General features: G+C 45.6%; 1 protein-coding gene across 5 annotated transcripts in view; it reads left to right on the forward strand.

Moving 5' to 3' along the window:
* The window catches only part of LOC139577229 (adhesion G-protein coupled receptor V1-like), a 264,000-nt gene that overhangs the window by 86,010 nt on the left and 160,995 nt on the right, over positions 1-16,995 (forward strand). For all 5 annotated transcript variants that reach the window (XR_011675237.1, XR_011675236.1, XM_071404191.1 and 2 more), the window contains 5 exons: positions 11,995-12,125; positions 12,236-12,335; positions 12,990-13,169; positions 15,570-15,739; positions 16,053-16,140. Coding sequence is in view for 3 of the 5 variants with exons in the window: in XM_071404191.1 (XP_071260292.1) it covers positions 11,995-12,125; positions 12,236-12,335; positions 12,990-13,169; positions 15,570-15,739; positions 16,053-16,140 (669 nt within the window). In the remaining 2 variants the exon portion in view is untranslated. The remainder of the gene's footprint in view (positions 1-11,994; positions 12,126-12,235; positions 12,336-12,989; positions 13,170-15,569; positions 15,740-16,052; positions 16,141-16,995) is intronic.

A 16,995-nucleotide genomic window follows, 5' to 3' on the forward strand; every position in this document is an offset into this window, starting at 1 on the left:
GCTCAATACCGCTACCATAGCTCAACACCGCTACCATAGCTCAACGCCGCTACCATAGCTCAACACAGCTACCAAAGCTCAACGCCGCTACCATAGCTCAACACAGTTACCATAGCTCAACACCGCTACCATAGCTCAACACCGCTACCATAGCTCAACACAGTTACCATAGCTCAACACAGTTACCATAGCTCAACACAGCTACCATAGCTCAACACAGCTACCATAGCTCAACACAGTTACCATAGCTCAACACAGTTACCATAGCTCAACACCGCTACCATAGCTCAACACAGCTACCAAAGCTCAACGCCGCTACCATAGCTCAACACAGTTACCATAGCTCAACACCGCTACCATAGCTCAACACCGCTACCATAGCTCAACACAGCTACCATAACTCAACACAGTTACCATAGCTCAACACAGTTACCATAGCTCAACACAGCTACCATAGCTCAACACAGCTACCATAGCTCAACACCGCTACCATAGCTCAACACAGCTACCATAGCTCAACACTGTTACCATAGCGCAGCACCGTTACCATAGCTCAACACAGTTACCTTAGCTCAACACAGTTACCATTTTTCAACACGCCATAGCTCAAACTCATTCAACACACTTACCATAGGGCAACACCGCACCATAGCTCAACACTGCTACCATAGCTCAAACTCATTCAACACAGCTACCATACGGCAACACAGCTACCATACGGCAATACAGCTACCATAGCTCAACACTGCTACCATAGCTCAAACTCATTCAACACAGCTACCATACGGCAATACAGCTACCATAGCTCAACACTGCTACCATAGCTCAAACTCATTCAACACAGCTACCATACGGCAACACAGCTACCATACGGCAATACAGCTACCATAGCTCAACACTGCTACCATAGCTCAAACTCATTCAACACAGCTACCATACGGCAATACAGCTACCATACGGCAACACAGCTACCATAGCTCAACACCACTACCATAGCTCAACACCGTTACCATAGCTCAACACCGCTACCATAGCTCAACACAGTTACCATAGCTCAACACCGCTACCATAGCTCAACACAGTTACCATAGCTCAACACCGCTACCATAGCTCAACACAGTTACCATACGGCAACACAGTTACCATAGCTCAACACCGCTACCATAGCTCAACACAGTTACCATACGGCAACACAGTTACCATAGCTCAACACAGCTACCATAGCTCAACACAGCTACCATAGCTCAACGCCGCTACCATAGCTCAACACCGCTACCATAGCTCAACACAGTTACCATAGCTCAACACAGTTACCATAGCTCAACACCGCTACCATAGCTCAACGCCGCTACCATAGCTCAACACAGCTACCAAAGCTCAACGCCACTACCATAGCTCAACACAGTTACCATAGCTCAACACAGCTACCATAGCTCAACACAGTTACCATAGCTCAACACAGTTACCATAGCTCAACACCGCTACCATAGCTCAACACAGCTACCATAGCTCAACGCCGCTACCATAGCTCAACACAGCTACCAAAGCTCAACGCCGCTACCATAGCTCAACACAGTTACCATAGCTCAACACCGCTACCATAGCTCAACACCGCTACCATAGCTCAACACAGCTACCATAGCTCAACACAGTTACCATAGCTCAACACAGTTACCATAGCTCAACACAGCTACCATAGCTCAACACAGCTACCATAGCTCAACACCGCTACCATAGCTCAACACAGCTACCATAGCTCAACACCGTTACCATAGCTCAACACCGCTACCATAGCTCAACACCGCTACCATAGCTCAACGCCGGTACCATAGCTCAACACAGCTACCATAGCTCAGCGCCGCTACCATAGCTCAACACAGCTACCATAGCTCAACGCCGCTACCATAGCTCAACACAGCTACCATAGCTCAACGCCGGTACCATAGCTCAACGCCGCTACCATAGCTCAACACAGCTACCATAGCTCAACGCAGCTACCATAGCTCAACACAGTTGCCATACGGCAACACAGCTACCATAGCTCAACACCGCTACCATAGCTCAACACCGCTACCATAGCTCAACACAGTTACCATAGCTCAACACAGTTACCATAGCTCAACACCGCTACCATAGCTCAACACCGCTACCATAGATCAACGCCGCTACCATAGCTCAACACAGCTACCAAAGCTCAACGCCGCTACCATAGCTCAACACAGTTACCATAGCTCAACACCGCTACCATAGCTCAACACCGCTACCATAGCTCAACACAGTTACCATAGCTCAACACAGTTACCATAGCTCAACACAGCTACCATAGCTCAACACAGCTACCATAGCTCAACACAGTTACCATAGCTCAACACAGTTACCATAGCTCAACACCGCTACCATAGCTCAACACAGCTACCATAGCTCAACGCCGCTACCATAGCTCAACACAGCTACCAAAGCTCAACGCCGCTACCATAGCTCAACACAGTTACCATAGCTCAACACCGCTACCATAGCTCAACACCGCTACCATAGCTCAACACAGCTACCATAACTCAACACAGTTACCATAGCTCAACACAGTTACCATAGCTCAACACAGCTACCATAGCTCAACACAGCTACCATAGCTCAACACCGCTACCATAGCTCAACACAGCTACCATAGCTCAACACTGTTACCATAGCGCAGCACCGTTACCATAGCTCAACACAGTTACCTTAGCTCAACACAGTTACCATTTTTCAACACGCCATAGCTCAAACTCATTCAACACACTTACCATAGGGCAACACCGCACCATAGCTCAACACTGCTACCATAGCTCAAACTCATTCAACACAGCTACCATACGGCAACACAGCTACCATACGGCAATACAGCTACCATAGCTCAACACTGCTACCATAGCTCAAACTCATTCAACACAGCTACCATACGGCAATACAGCTACCATAGCTCAACACTGCTACCATAGCTCAAACTCATTCAACACAGCTACCATACGGCAACACAGCTACCATACGGCAATACAGCTACCATAGCTCAACACTGCTACCATAGCTCAAACTCATTCAACACAGCTACCATACGGCAATACAGCTACCATACGGCAACACAGCTACCATAGCTCAACACCACTACCATAGCTCAACACAGCTACCATAGCTCAACACTGTTACCATAGCGCAGCACCGTTACCATAGCTCAACACAGTTACCTTAGCTCAACACAGTTACCATTTTTCAACACGCCATAGCTCAAACTCATTCAACACACTTACCATAGGGCAACACCGCACCATAGCTCAACACTGCTACCATAGCTCAAACTCATTCAACACAGCTACCATACGGCAACACAGCTACCATACGGCAATACAGCTACCATAGCTCAACACTGCTACCATAGCTCAAACTCATTCAACACAGCTACCATACGGCAATACAGCTACCATAGCTCAACACTGCTACCATAGCTCAAACTCATTCAACACAGCTACCATACGGCAACACAGCTACCATACGGCAATACAGCTACCATAGCTCAACACTGCTACCATAGCTCAAACTCATTCAACACAGCTACCATACGGCAATACAGCTACCATACGGCAACACAGCTACCATAGCTCAACACCACTACCATAGCTCAACACCGCTACCATAGCTCAACACAGTTACCATAGCTCAACACCGCTACCATAGCTCAACACAGTTACCATAGCTCAACACCGCTACCATAGCTCAACACAGTTACCACACGGCAACACAGTTACCATAGCTCAACACCGCTACCATAGCTCAACACAGTTACCATACGGCAACACAGTTACCATAGCTCAACACAGCTACCATAGCTCAACACAGCTACCATAGCTCAACGCCGCTACCATAGCTCAACACCGCTACCATAGCTCAACACAGTTACCATAGCTCAACACAGTTACCATAGCTCAACACCGCTACCATAGCTCAACACCGCTACCATAGCTCAACGCCGCTACCATAGCTCAACACAGCTACCAAAGCTCAACGCCACTACCATAGCTCAACACAGTTACCATAGCTCAACACCGCTACCATAGCTCAACACCGCTACCATAGCTCAACACAGTTACCATAGCTCAACACAGCTACCATAGCTCAACACAGCTACCATAGCTCAACACAGTTACCATAGCTCAACACAGTTACCATAGCTCAACACCGCTACCATAGCTCAACACAGCTACCATAGCTCAACGCCGCTACCATAGCTCAACACAGCTACCAAAGCTCAACGCCGCTACCATAGCTCAACACAGTTACCATAGCTCAACACCGCTACCATAGCTCAACACCGCTACCATAGCTCAACACAGCTACCATAGCTCAACACAGTTACCATAGCTCAACACAGTTACCATAGCTCAACACAGCTACCATAGCTCAACACAGCTACCATAGCTCAACACAGCTACCATAGCTCAACACCGCTACCATAGCTCAACACAGCTACCATAGCTCAACACCGTTACCATAGCTCAACACCACTACCATAGCTCAACACAGCTACCATAGCTCAACGCCGGTACCATAGCTCAACACAGCTACCATAGCTCAGCGCCGCTACCATAGCTCAACACAGCTACCATAGCTCAACGCCGCTACCATAGCTCAACACAGCTACCATAGCTCAACGCCGGTACCATAGCTCAACGCCGCTACCATAGCTCAACACAGCTACCATAGCTCAACGCAGCTACCATAGCTCAACACAGTTGCCATACGGCAACACAGCTACCATAGCTCAACGCCGCTACCATAGCTCAACACAGTTACCATAGCTTAACACCGCTACCATAGCTCAAAACAGTTACCATAGCTCAACACAGTTACCATAGCTTAACACCGCTACCATAGCTCAACACTGTTACCATAGCGCAGCACCGTTACCATAGCTCAACACAGTTACCTTAGCTCAACACAGTTACCATTTTTCAACACGCCATAGCTCAAACTCATTCAACACACTTACCATAGGGCAACACCGCACCATAGCTCAACACTGCTACCATAGCTCAAAGTCATTCAACACAGCTACCATACGGCAACACAGCTACCATACGGCAATACAGCTACCATAGCTCAACACTGCTACCATAGCTCAAACTCATTCAACACAGCTACCATACGGCAACACAGCTACCATACGGCAATACAGCTACCATAGCTCAACACTGCTACCATAGCTCAAACTCATTCAACACAGCTACCATACGGCAATACAGCTACCATAGCTCAACACTGCTACCATAGCTCAAACTCATTCAACACAGCTACCATACGGCAATACAGCTACCATAGCTCAACACTGCTACCATAGCTCAAACTCATTCAACACAGCTACCATACGGCAACACAGCTACCATACGGCAATACAGCTACCATAGCTCAACACTGCTACCATAGCTCAAACTCATTCAACACAGCTACCATACGGCAATACAGCTACCATACGGCAACACAGCTACCATAGCTCAACACCACTACCATAGCTCAACACCGCTACCATAGCTCAACACAGTTACCATAGCTCAACACCGCTACCATAGCTCAACACAGTTACCATAGCTCAACACCGCTACCATAGCTCAACACAGTTACCACACGGCAACACAGTTACCATAGCTCAACACCGCTACCATAGCTCAACACAGTTACCATACGGCAACACAGTTACCATAGCTCAACACAGCTACCATAGCTCAACACAGCTACCATAGCTCAACGCCGCTACCATAGCTCAACACCGCTACCATAGCTCAACACAGTTACCATAGCTCAACACAGTTACCATAGCTCAACACCGCTACCATAGCTCAACACCGCTACCATAGCTCAACGCTGCTACCATAGCTCAACACAGCTACCAAAGCTCAACGCCACTACCATAGCTCAACACAGTTACCATAGCTCAACACAGTTACCATAGCTCAACACCGCTACCATAGCTCAACACAGCTACCATAGCTCAACGCCGCTACCATAGCTCAACACAGCTACCAAAGCTCAACGCCGCTACCATAGCTCAACACAGTTACCATAGCTCAACACCGCTACCATAGCTCAACACCGCTACCATAGCTCAACACAGCTACCATAGCTCAACACAGTTACCATAGCTCAACACAGTTACCATAGCTCAACACAGCTACCATAGCTCAACACAGCTACCATAGCTCAACACAGCTACCATAGCTCAACACCGCTACCATAGCTCAACACAGCTACCATAGCTCAACACCGTTACCATAGCTCAACACCACTACCATAGCTCAACACAGCTACCATAGCTCAACGCCGGTACCATAGCTCAACACAGCTACCATAGCTCAGCGCCGCTACCATAGCTCAACACAGCTACCATAGCTCAACGCCGCTACCATAGCTCAACACAGCTACCATAGCTCAACGCCGGTACCATAGCTCAACGCCGCTACCATAGCTCAACACAGCTACCATAGCTCAACGCAGCTACCATAGCTCAACACAGTTGCCATACGGCAACACAGCTACCATAGCTCAACGCCGCTACCATAGCTCAACACAGTTACCATAGCTTAACACCGCTACCATAGCTCAAAACAGTTACCATAGCTCAACACAGTTACCATAGCTTAACACCGCTACCATAGCTCAACACTGTTACCATAGCGCAGCACCGTTACCATAGCTCAACACAGTTACCTTAGCTCAACACAGTTACCATTTTTCAACACGCCATAGCTCAAACTCATTCAACACACTTACCATAGGGCAACACCGCACCATAGCTCAACACTGCTACCATAGCTCAAAGTCATTCAACACAGCTACCATACGGCAACACAGCTACCATACGGCAATACAGCTACCATAGCTCAACACTGCTACCATAGCTCAAACTCATTCAACACAGCTACCATACGGCAACACAGCTACCATACGGCAACACAGCTACCATAGATCAACACCACTACCATAGCTCAACACAGTTACCATAGCTCAACACCGCTACCATAGCTCAACACAGCTACCATAGCTCAACACAGTTACCATAGCTCAACACCACTACCATAGCTCAACACAGTTACCATAGCTCAACACCGCTACCATAGTTCAACACCACTACCATAGCTCAACACAGCTACCATAGCTCAACACAGCTACCATAGCTCAACACCGCTACCATAGCTCAACACAGTTACCATAGCTCAACACCGCTACCATAGTTCAACACCACTACCATAGCTCAACACAGTTACCATAGCTCAACACCGCTACCATAGCTCAACACCGCTACCATAGCTCAACACAGCTACCATAGCTCAACACAGTTACCATAGCTCAACACAGTTACCATAGCTCAACACAGCTACCATAGCTCAACACAGCTACCATAGCTCAACACAGCTACCATAGCTCAACACCGCTACCATAGCTCAACACAGCTACCATAGCTCAACACCGTTACCATAGCTCAACACCGCTACCATAGCTCAACACAGCTACCATAGCTCAACGCCGGTACCATAGCTCAACACAGCTACCATAGCTCAGCGCCGCTACCATAGCTCAACACAGCTACCATAGCTCAACGCCGCTACCATAGCTCAACACAGCTACCATAGCTCAACGCCGGTACCATAGCTCAACGCCGCTACCATAGCTCAACACAGCTACCATAGCTCAACGCAGCTACCATTGCTCAACACAGTTGCCATACGGCAACACAGCTACCATAGCTCAACGCCGCTACCATAGCTTAACACCGCTACCATAGCTCAAAACAGTTACCATAGCTCAACACAGTTACCATAGCTTAACACCGCTACCATAGCTCAACACTGTTACCATAGCGCAGCACCGTTACCATAGCTCAACACAGTTACCTTAGCTCAACACAGTTACCATTTTTCAACACGCCATAGCTCAAACTCATTCAACACACTTACCATAGGGCAACACCGCACCATAGCTCAACACTGCTACCATAGCTCAAACTCATTCAACACAGCTACCATACGGCAACACAGCTACCATACGGCAATACAGCTACCATAGCTCAACACTGCTACCATAGCTCAAACTCATTCAACACAGCTACCATACGGCAACACAGCTACCATACGGCAACACAGCTACCATAGATCAACACCACTACCATAGCTCAACACAGTTACCATAGCTCAACACCGCTACCATAGCTCAACACAGCTACCATAGCTCAACACAGTTACCATAGCTCAACACCACTACCATAGCTCAACACAGTTACCATAGCTCAACACCGCTACCATAGTTCAACACCACTACCATAGCTCAACACAGCTACCATAGCTCAACACAGCTACCATAGCTCAACACCGCTACCATAGCTCAACACAGTTACCATAGCTCAACACCGCTACCATAGTTCAACACCACTACCATAGCTCAACACAGTTACCATAGCTCAACACCGCTACCATAGCTCAACACAGCTACCATAGCTCAACACCGCTACCATAGCTCAACACCGCTACCATAGCTCAACACCACTACATTTACATTTACATTTAAGTCATTTAGCAGACGCTCTTATCCAGAGCGACTTACAAGTTGGTGCATTCACCTTATGATGTCCAGTGGAACAACCACTTTACAATAGTGCATCTAACTCTAAGGGGGGGGGGGGGGTTAGAAGGATTACCTAATCCTATCCTAGGTATTCCTTAAAGAGGTGGGGTTTCAGGTGTCTCCGGAAGGTGGTGATTGATTCCGCTGACCTGGCGTCGTGGGGGAGTTTGTTCCACCATTGGGGTGCCAGAGCAGCGAACAGTTTTGACTGGGCTGAGCGGGAGCTGTACTTCCTCAGAGGTAGGGAGGCGAGCAGGCCAGAGGTGGATGAACGCAGTGCCCTTGTTTGGGTGTAGGGCCTGATCAGAGCCTGAAGGTACGGAGGTGCCGTTCCCCTCACAGCTCCGTAGGCAAGCACCATGGTCTTGTAGCGGATGCGAGCTTCAACTGGAAGCCAGTGGAGAGAGCGGAGGAGCGGGGTGACGTGAGAGAACTTGGGAAGGTTGAACACCAGACGGGCTGCGGCGTTCTGGATGAGTTGTAGGGGTTTAATCGCACAGGCAGGAAGCCCAGCCAACAGCGAGTTGCAGTAATCCAGACGGGAGATGACAAGTGCCTGGATTAGGACCTGCGCCGCTTCCTGTGTGAGGCAGGGTCGTACTCTGCGAATGTTGTAGAGCATGAACCTACAGGAACGGGTCACCGCCTTGATGTTGGTTGAGAACGACAGGGTGTTGTCCAGGATCACGCCAAGCGTTCTTAGCGCATAGCTCAACGCTGTTACCATAGCTCAACCTCATTCAACACAGTTACCATACGGCAACACAGCTACCATAGCTCAACACTGTTACCATAGCTCAACACAGTTACCATAGTTCAACACCACTACCATAGCTCAACACTGTTACCATAGCGCAACACAGTTACAATAGCTCAACACAGCTACCATAGCTCAACACCACTACCATAGCTCAACACTGTTACCATAGCGCAACACAGTTATAATAGCTCAACACAGCTACCATAGCTTAACACTGCTACCATAGCTCAACCTCATTCAACACAGCTACCATAGCTCAACCTCATTCAACACAGCTACCATACCGCAAACACAGTTACCATAGCTCAACACCACTACCCCAACCTCATTCATCGCTTTGCACTCCGTGGGATTCGGAGACAACCAATGAATTAATGAAGGAATGCAGCAGGTAGTGGGAGGAGCATGTGGCAATAGGTGGCTCATGCAGTTAGTTCCAGGCATAGCTCATTGGACATGCATGACAGAGCTCTTCCACTCTTATCTGTGGCAAATCCTTACACCACTTACTGATATAATGAGTATCTGAAGCACCTACGGTAGCTAAGGAAGGTCCTTCAAATTGCCCTCGTCAAGTCCTATATCCTGGTTTACTCATCTAAAACAGCGGACTATGGCTAACATTTGCACGATGAAATGGCAATGAGAAATAACCTTGACATTAGAAATAAACAGGAAGGCATCCTATATAATCAAATGCAAGTTCCAAATACTGCCTCTCATCACATGCATCACACAGTTTACTAAACCCATGTTGAACAATAGTCTCCTTATAATCAGTGGTGTGGAATCTACTCTAAAAATATAGTTTACCAAGCTACCAATTACTTCATACTGGAAGAAGTTAAGTTACATTAAAGCTCCTCTTAAAGTGGCAATCAGCAGTTGAAACAATAACAAAGCTGAGGGATAGGGCTGGAAAAGTCGAACCACTCTCAAATTCATAAACAGAGCTATGTATGCAAGGACTGACCACGATATCCAAATGATAGTTTTAACCCTGTTTTGAGGCTATATAGTGTTGTTTACATTTACTTTGTTTACAAACATTGAAAACAAGCTTATATGTTGGGTTCTAATGGGGTACGACAGTTGAACTAAGCTCATGAGGCATTTATAAATGATATTTTTCAGGAATCAATATACGTCATTAATTTAGAAGCCCGAAAATGGAAGAAGCTAGTGCAGATTGCTACTGCAGATTGCTACTGCAGATTGCTACTGCAGATTGCTACTGCAGATTACTACTGCAGATTACTACTGCAGATTACTACTGCAGATTGCTACTACAGATTGCTACTGCAGATTACTACTGCAGATTACTACTGCAGATTACTACTGCAGATTGCTACTGCAGATTGCTACTGCAGATTACTACTGCAGATTGCTACTGCAGATTGCTACTGCAGATTACTACTGCAGATTGCCCGTTTAAGAAACACACAGTTTATTGAACTAAAGTCACTTTGAAAATGTAGTTCACCACATCCAAACTACTTCATCAAATTTAAAATCTGAAACGTCATAGACTACAAATTGCAAAAACAGATCACTCTGGAGTCAGATGTTAACAATGTGTAATGTAGCTATTTAACAATATTTCAAATGAGAATAAAGCAGGTCTCATGAAGATTTTTTTTGTTGTTGCCTACTTTACGCATATTTTATTTATTTTTGCAAAACAATGTAGTGTGTAGTTCCAGTAGTTAGCTACAACACTACAGGGCAACAAAGTAATTAACTACTGAAAACCCTAACAAGATTTGAATTTAGGTCAACTTCCACCAAGCTACTGCAAAATGGAGTTAAATTACTAGTTGAACCACATGTAGTTCACTACTCCCCAACACTGCTTATAATGCACATTGTTAAGGAACAGTTTTAAATTAGCATGTGCTATTTTGCATGATGAAAATGTTGCTCCACATGTATTATCTTAAAAGGTGACTAACGCGTGTGTGTGTGTGTGTGTGTGTGTGTGTGTGTGTGTGTGTGTGTGTGTGTGTGTGTGTGTGTGTGTGTGTGTGTGTGTGTGTGTGTGTGTGTGTGTGTGTGTGTGTGTGTGTGTGTGTGTGTGTGTGTGTGCAGTGGTGTAAAGTAAAAATACTTAAACGTTTTTGGGGGGGTATCTGTACTTTACTTTACTATTTATATGTTTGACTACTTCTACTTCACTAAATTCCTAAAGAAAATATTGTACTTTTTACTCCATGCATTTTCTCTGACACCGAAAAGTACTCGTTACATTGTCGAATGCGTAGCAGGACAGGAAAATTGTCAAATGCATACTTATCAAGAGAACATCCCTGGTCATCCCTACTGCCTCTGATCTGGCGGACTCACTAAACACAAATGCTTGGTTTGTAAATGATGTCTGAGTATTGGAGATACTTACTGATATATTTTTTTTGTCATTTTATTTGAGTAATTTTCTATTAATGTATCTTTACTTTTACTCAAGTATGACAACTGGGTACTTTTTGAACCACTTTGTGTGCATGTGTTTGTGTGCGTGCGTGCGTGCGTCTGTATGTGTGTGTGTGCGCTTGCGTGCGTCCGTTCATCCGTGTGTGTGTGTGTGTGTGTTGTAGGGGAGAGGCTGCCCCTGCTGGTGAGCAGGACAGCTCCTGGGCTGGGGAACGTCACAGTAGACTGGGCCATTCAAGGACCCCGCGTTGGCAGGACCTTCACACCCACCTCAGGACTACTATTCTTCACTGGGGTAAATTAAACTGACCAAGTTGCTTCCTCTGTTTCACATGGTTTACATGCTATGCACAGTACAAGGTTTATTCGGGTGTATACAATACAAGCGTATTGTCATTCACACAGGGAACACTGGACACCACCATCGTCCTCCAGCTGCTTGAAGACTCAAAACCTGAGGAGAAGGAGCTGTACAGGGTGATCCTGTCCAACGTCCGCACATATGGTGAATCACCGTCTCTGTCCTCTTCCCATCAAAGTACTGAACAGGCACATTTCAAAATATTTCTTATTATGTACTTGGATCTCTGTTTATGTAACTTCTATTTAACCATTGCGAGTCAGTTAAGTTTTTTATTTCCAGTGACGGCAATGACTCTATGCAGCATTGATCAGCAATATAGGTTACCATAGCAACGAGTTAAGTCTGTATGAGCCCCTAAGGCTGGGGATGAGTTTGACTACTGTTTGTATAGATAGTTTCTGTCAGGCTGGGGATGAGTTTGACTAGGGTTTGTATTGATAGTTTCTGTCAGGCTGGGGATGAGTTTGACTAGGGTTTGTATTGATAGTTACTGTCAGGCTGGGGATGAGTTTGACTAGGGTTTGTATTGATAGTTTCTGTCAGGCTGGGGATGAGTTTGACTATGTTTTGTATAGATAGTTTCTGTCAGGCTGGGGATGAGTTTGACTAGGGTTTGTATTGATAGTTTCTGTCAGGCTGGGGATGAGTTTGACTACTGTTTGTATAGATAGTTTCTGTCAGGCTGGGGATGAGTTTGACTAGGGTTTGTATTGATAGTTTCTGTCAGGCTGGGGATGAGTTTGACTAGGGTTTGTATTGATAGTATCCGTCAGTTCTGTTCTCCTTGTCCCCCAGGTGTTCTGGTAACGGGTCACGGAGCGCTGGATGACCAGGGGCGCGAGGCGGTGGTTACCGTGGAGACCAGTGATGGGCCGTTTGGGATGCTTAGCATCGCCCCGTCCTCCCTCAGTCTGACCACGGAGGAGCGCGACGGCACCCTCAATGTCTTCATCAACAGAGAGCTTGGGGCTTCAGGTCAGTCTGGGACCTCAACGTCTTCATCAACAGAGAATTTTTGGCTTCAGGTCGGTCGTGGATAGGGACTTGGGACTAGTGGCGACAGTTAGTTATCCCTGAGCAGGAAAAGTTCCAGTTCTTAATGATGGGAAAGGTTCAGACTATACTGTACATTTGATACATTTTCTCAAAACAACATCGGACTTTTTGCCACTTAGGCTGCGCTTACTCAGGCAGCCAAATTCGTAAACTCAATTTTTGGCAAAAATATATCTGATTTGTCAAAAGACCAATTGGTGGCAAAATATCAGAATTGGGCTGCCTGTGTAAATGCAGTTTTGTTCACACATCTGTTATCGTATTTTATGTGATCTCATTGAAAAAGTAGTAATGTACAGTACCAGTCAAAAGTTTGGACACACCTACTCAATAAAGGGTTTTTCTTTATTTTTACTGTTTTCTACATTGTAGAATAATAGTGAAGACATCAAAACAATGAAATAAAACATATGGAATCATGTAGTAACCCAAAAAGTGTTCAACAAATCAAAATATATTTTAGATTTTTGATTCTTCAAAGAAGCCACCCTTTGCTTCGATGACACTCTTGGCATTCTCTCAACCAGCTATAGCTGGAATGGTTTTCCAACAGTCTTGAAGGAGTTCCCACATATGCTGAGCACTTGTTGGCTGCTTTTCCTTCACTCTGCTGTCCAACTCATCCCAAACCATCTCAATTGGGTTGAGGTCAGGTGATTGTGGAGGCCAGGTCATCTGATGCAGCACTCCATCACTCTCCTTCTTAGTCAAATAGCCCTTACACAGCCTGGAGGTGTGTTGGGTCATTGTCCTGTTGAAAAACAGATTATAGTTCCACTAAGTGCAAACCAGATGGGATGGCATATCGCTGCAGAATGCTGTGGTAGCCAGACTGGTTAAATGTGCCTTGAATTCTAAATAAATCACAGACAGTGTCACTAGCAAAGCTCCCCCACACCATCACACCTCCTCCTCCATGGTTCACGGTGGGAACCACACATGCGGAGATAATCCATTTACCTACTCTGCGTCTCACAAAGACACGGCGGTTGGAACCAAAAATCACAAATTTGGACTCATCAGACTAAAGGACAGATTTCCACTGGTCTAATGTCTATTGCTCGTGTTTCATGGCCCAAGCAAGTCTCTTCTTATGATTGGTGTCCTTTAGTAGTGGTTTCTTTGCAGAAATTTGAACATGAAGGCCTGATTCACATAATCTCCTCTAATCCTCTAAACAGTTGATGTTGAGATGTGTCTGTTACTTGAACTCTGTAAAGCATTTATTTGGGCAGCAATTTCTGAGTCTGGTAACTCTAATGAATTTATCCTCTGCAGCAGAGGTAACTCTGGGTCTTACTTTCCTGTGGTGGTCCTCATGAGAGCCAGTTTCAACATAGCTCTTGGTGGTTTTTGCGATTGCACTTGAAGAAACTTTCAAAGTTCTTGACATTTTCCACATTGACTGACCTTCGTGTTTTAAAGTAATGATGGACTGTTGTTTTCCTTTGCTTATTTGAGCTGTTCTTGCCATAATATGGACTTGGTCTTTTACCAAATAGGGCTATCTTCTGTATACCACCCCTGTCACAACACAACTGATTGGCTCAAACGCATTAAGAAGGAAAGACATTCCACAGATAAATATTTAACAAGGCACACCTGTTAATTGAAATGCATTCCAGGTGACTACCTCATGAAGGGCTCCCGAGTGGTGCAGCGGTCTAAGACACTGCAGCTCAGTGCTTGAGGTGTCACTGCAGACACCCTGGTTCGATTCCAGGCTGTATCACAACCGGCCGTGATTGGGAGTCCCATAGGGCGGGGCACAATTGGCCCAGTGTCGTACCGGGTTTGGCCAGTGTAGGCCGTCATTGTAAATAAGAATTTGTTCTTAACTGAATTCCCTAGATAAATAAAGGTTACAAGCTGGTTGAGAGAATGTCAAGAGTGTGCAAAGCTGTCATTAAGGCAAAGGGTGGCTACTTTGAAGAATCTCAAATATAACATATCATTTGGTTAACACTTATTTGGTTACTACATTTGTATTTTTATTTATTTATTTTACCAGGTAAGTTGACTGAGAACACGTTCTCATTTACAGCAACGACCTGGGGAATAGTTACAGGGGAGAGGAGGGGGATGAAAGAGCCAATTGTAAACCGGGGATTATTAGGTGATCGTAATGGTTTGAGGGCCAGATTGGGAATTTACATGATTCCATATGTGTTATTTCATAGTTTTGATGTCTTCACTATTATTCCACAATGTAGAAAACAGTAAAAATGAAGAAAGACCGTGGAATGAGTAGGCGTGTCCAAACTTTTGACTGGTACTGTACGTGTTATCAGTTAAGTATTGTTGTTGTTGTGTTTCCAGGGGTAGTGAATATCAGCTATGAGACGGTCCGAGGATCCCTCCAGGACCTTTCCCAGGTGGAAGGGGGCGGGGCCCTGGCTGAACCAGGACAGGACTTCCTCTCTGTATCGGGCTCAGTGATCCTGCAGGATGGACAGATCTCTGTGGCCATCCCTGTCACCATACTGGATGTAAGACCACCACCAGGGCTGTGCTCAATGCCTTTTCAATTCAGTCAATTCAGCAAGTCAACTGAAATTCCTATACCAATATTCCTCAATGCCTCTCTATGTATTTTTGGGGAATTGGAATTGTTGTTAACCTACAGAATTGACTGAATTGAAGTGGAATTTAACCCAACTCTGGCCCACACAGGAAACTTCCTACACTTGGCTCTGTTGGTGCTCTGGAAGGCTTGTAGATGTGTATGCATTTCATTGGAGTTTTCATACGCTATAAATGTAGGCTATATGTCATACAAATTGTATACATTTATTTTTCCAGGATGACATCCCTGAGTTGGATGAATTTTTCCTGGTCAACGTAACGTCTGCAGTACTCATCACCACCCTCACACCCGGTCCTAAACTAGGTACGCTGGGTTTGGCATAGTCCCAAATGGACAACTATGTAAATCACAAAGCATTATAAATGTGCATTTTCCCACAGAGATCCTACAAATCACTTTTAGTTCTACATGTAATTCTATGGGTTTTCCAACTTTTCCCTTGTGCGTTCTGTTGTCTGCCATAATTTTATGAATGGGTAACTTAAGAAAATGATGAGTAGACAGAATACTAAACAGACTGGAGAGACACAGGCTCATCTGCCAGCACTCAGTGGCTACGCTTCTTATGATTGATATCTCCCTTGAGGGGCCGTTTGGGTCGAGCTGAAAAACGGTGTGTGGTGAGAAATGGGACAGCCAAACCAAATGCTTTAAATGGCCCTCATGCAGCCTGTGCCCAGAGTGACTGACAGACAGACAGAGACGGACAGAGAGACGGAGACGGACAGAGAGACGGAGACGGACAGAGAGACGGAGACGGACAGAGAGACGGAGACACAGACAGACAGACAGACAGACAGACAGACAGCGCTACTAAGGACATTATAAATAAGTCAACACATACTCTGACTCTCAGCTGCATGTGAGAAGTGAATGTCCCTCATCTCCAGTTCTATTAGAATGGTTAACTGACAACTACACGAAAATGATGTGCACACTTCAATGGGGCATAGGCAGTGTGTTGTTGTGAATCTGGATGGTCAGATAGCTAGCAACAATGACAAGAAGTTTTATCTTGTTCTTGATACCATGTCTTGTTTTGATGTGTTTTGTCCTGACTAATATGGCAAAACAACCTCTAGCTAGCTAACCAACAACTGTAATGATGTATTTGAGAGACAACAGGTGCTCATTGTGCAAATTAATTTATGTTTTCAA

The sequence above is a fragment of the Salvelinus alpinus genome, chromosome 5 (genome assembly GCF_045679555.1).
Source record: "Salvelinus alpinus chromosome 5, SLU_Salpinus.1, whole genome shotgun sequence".
Classification (NCBI taxonomy): domain Eukaryota; kingdom Metazoa; phylum Chordata; class Actinopteri; order Salmoniformes; family Salmonidae; genus Salvelinus; species Salvelinus alpinus.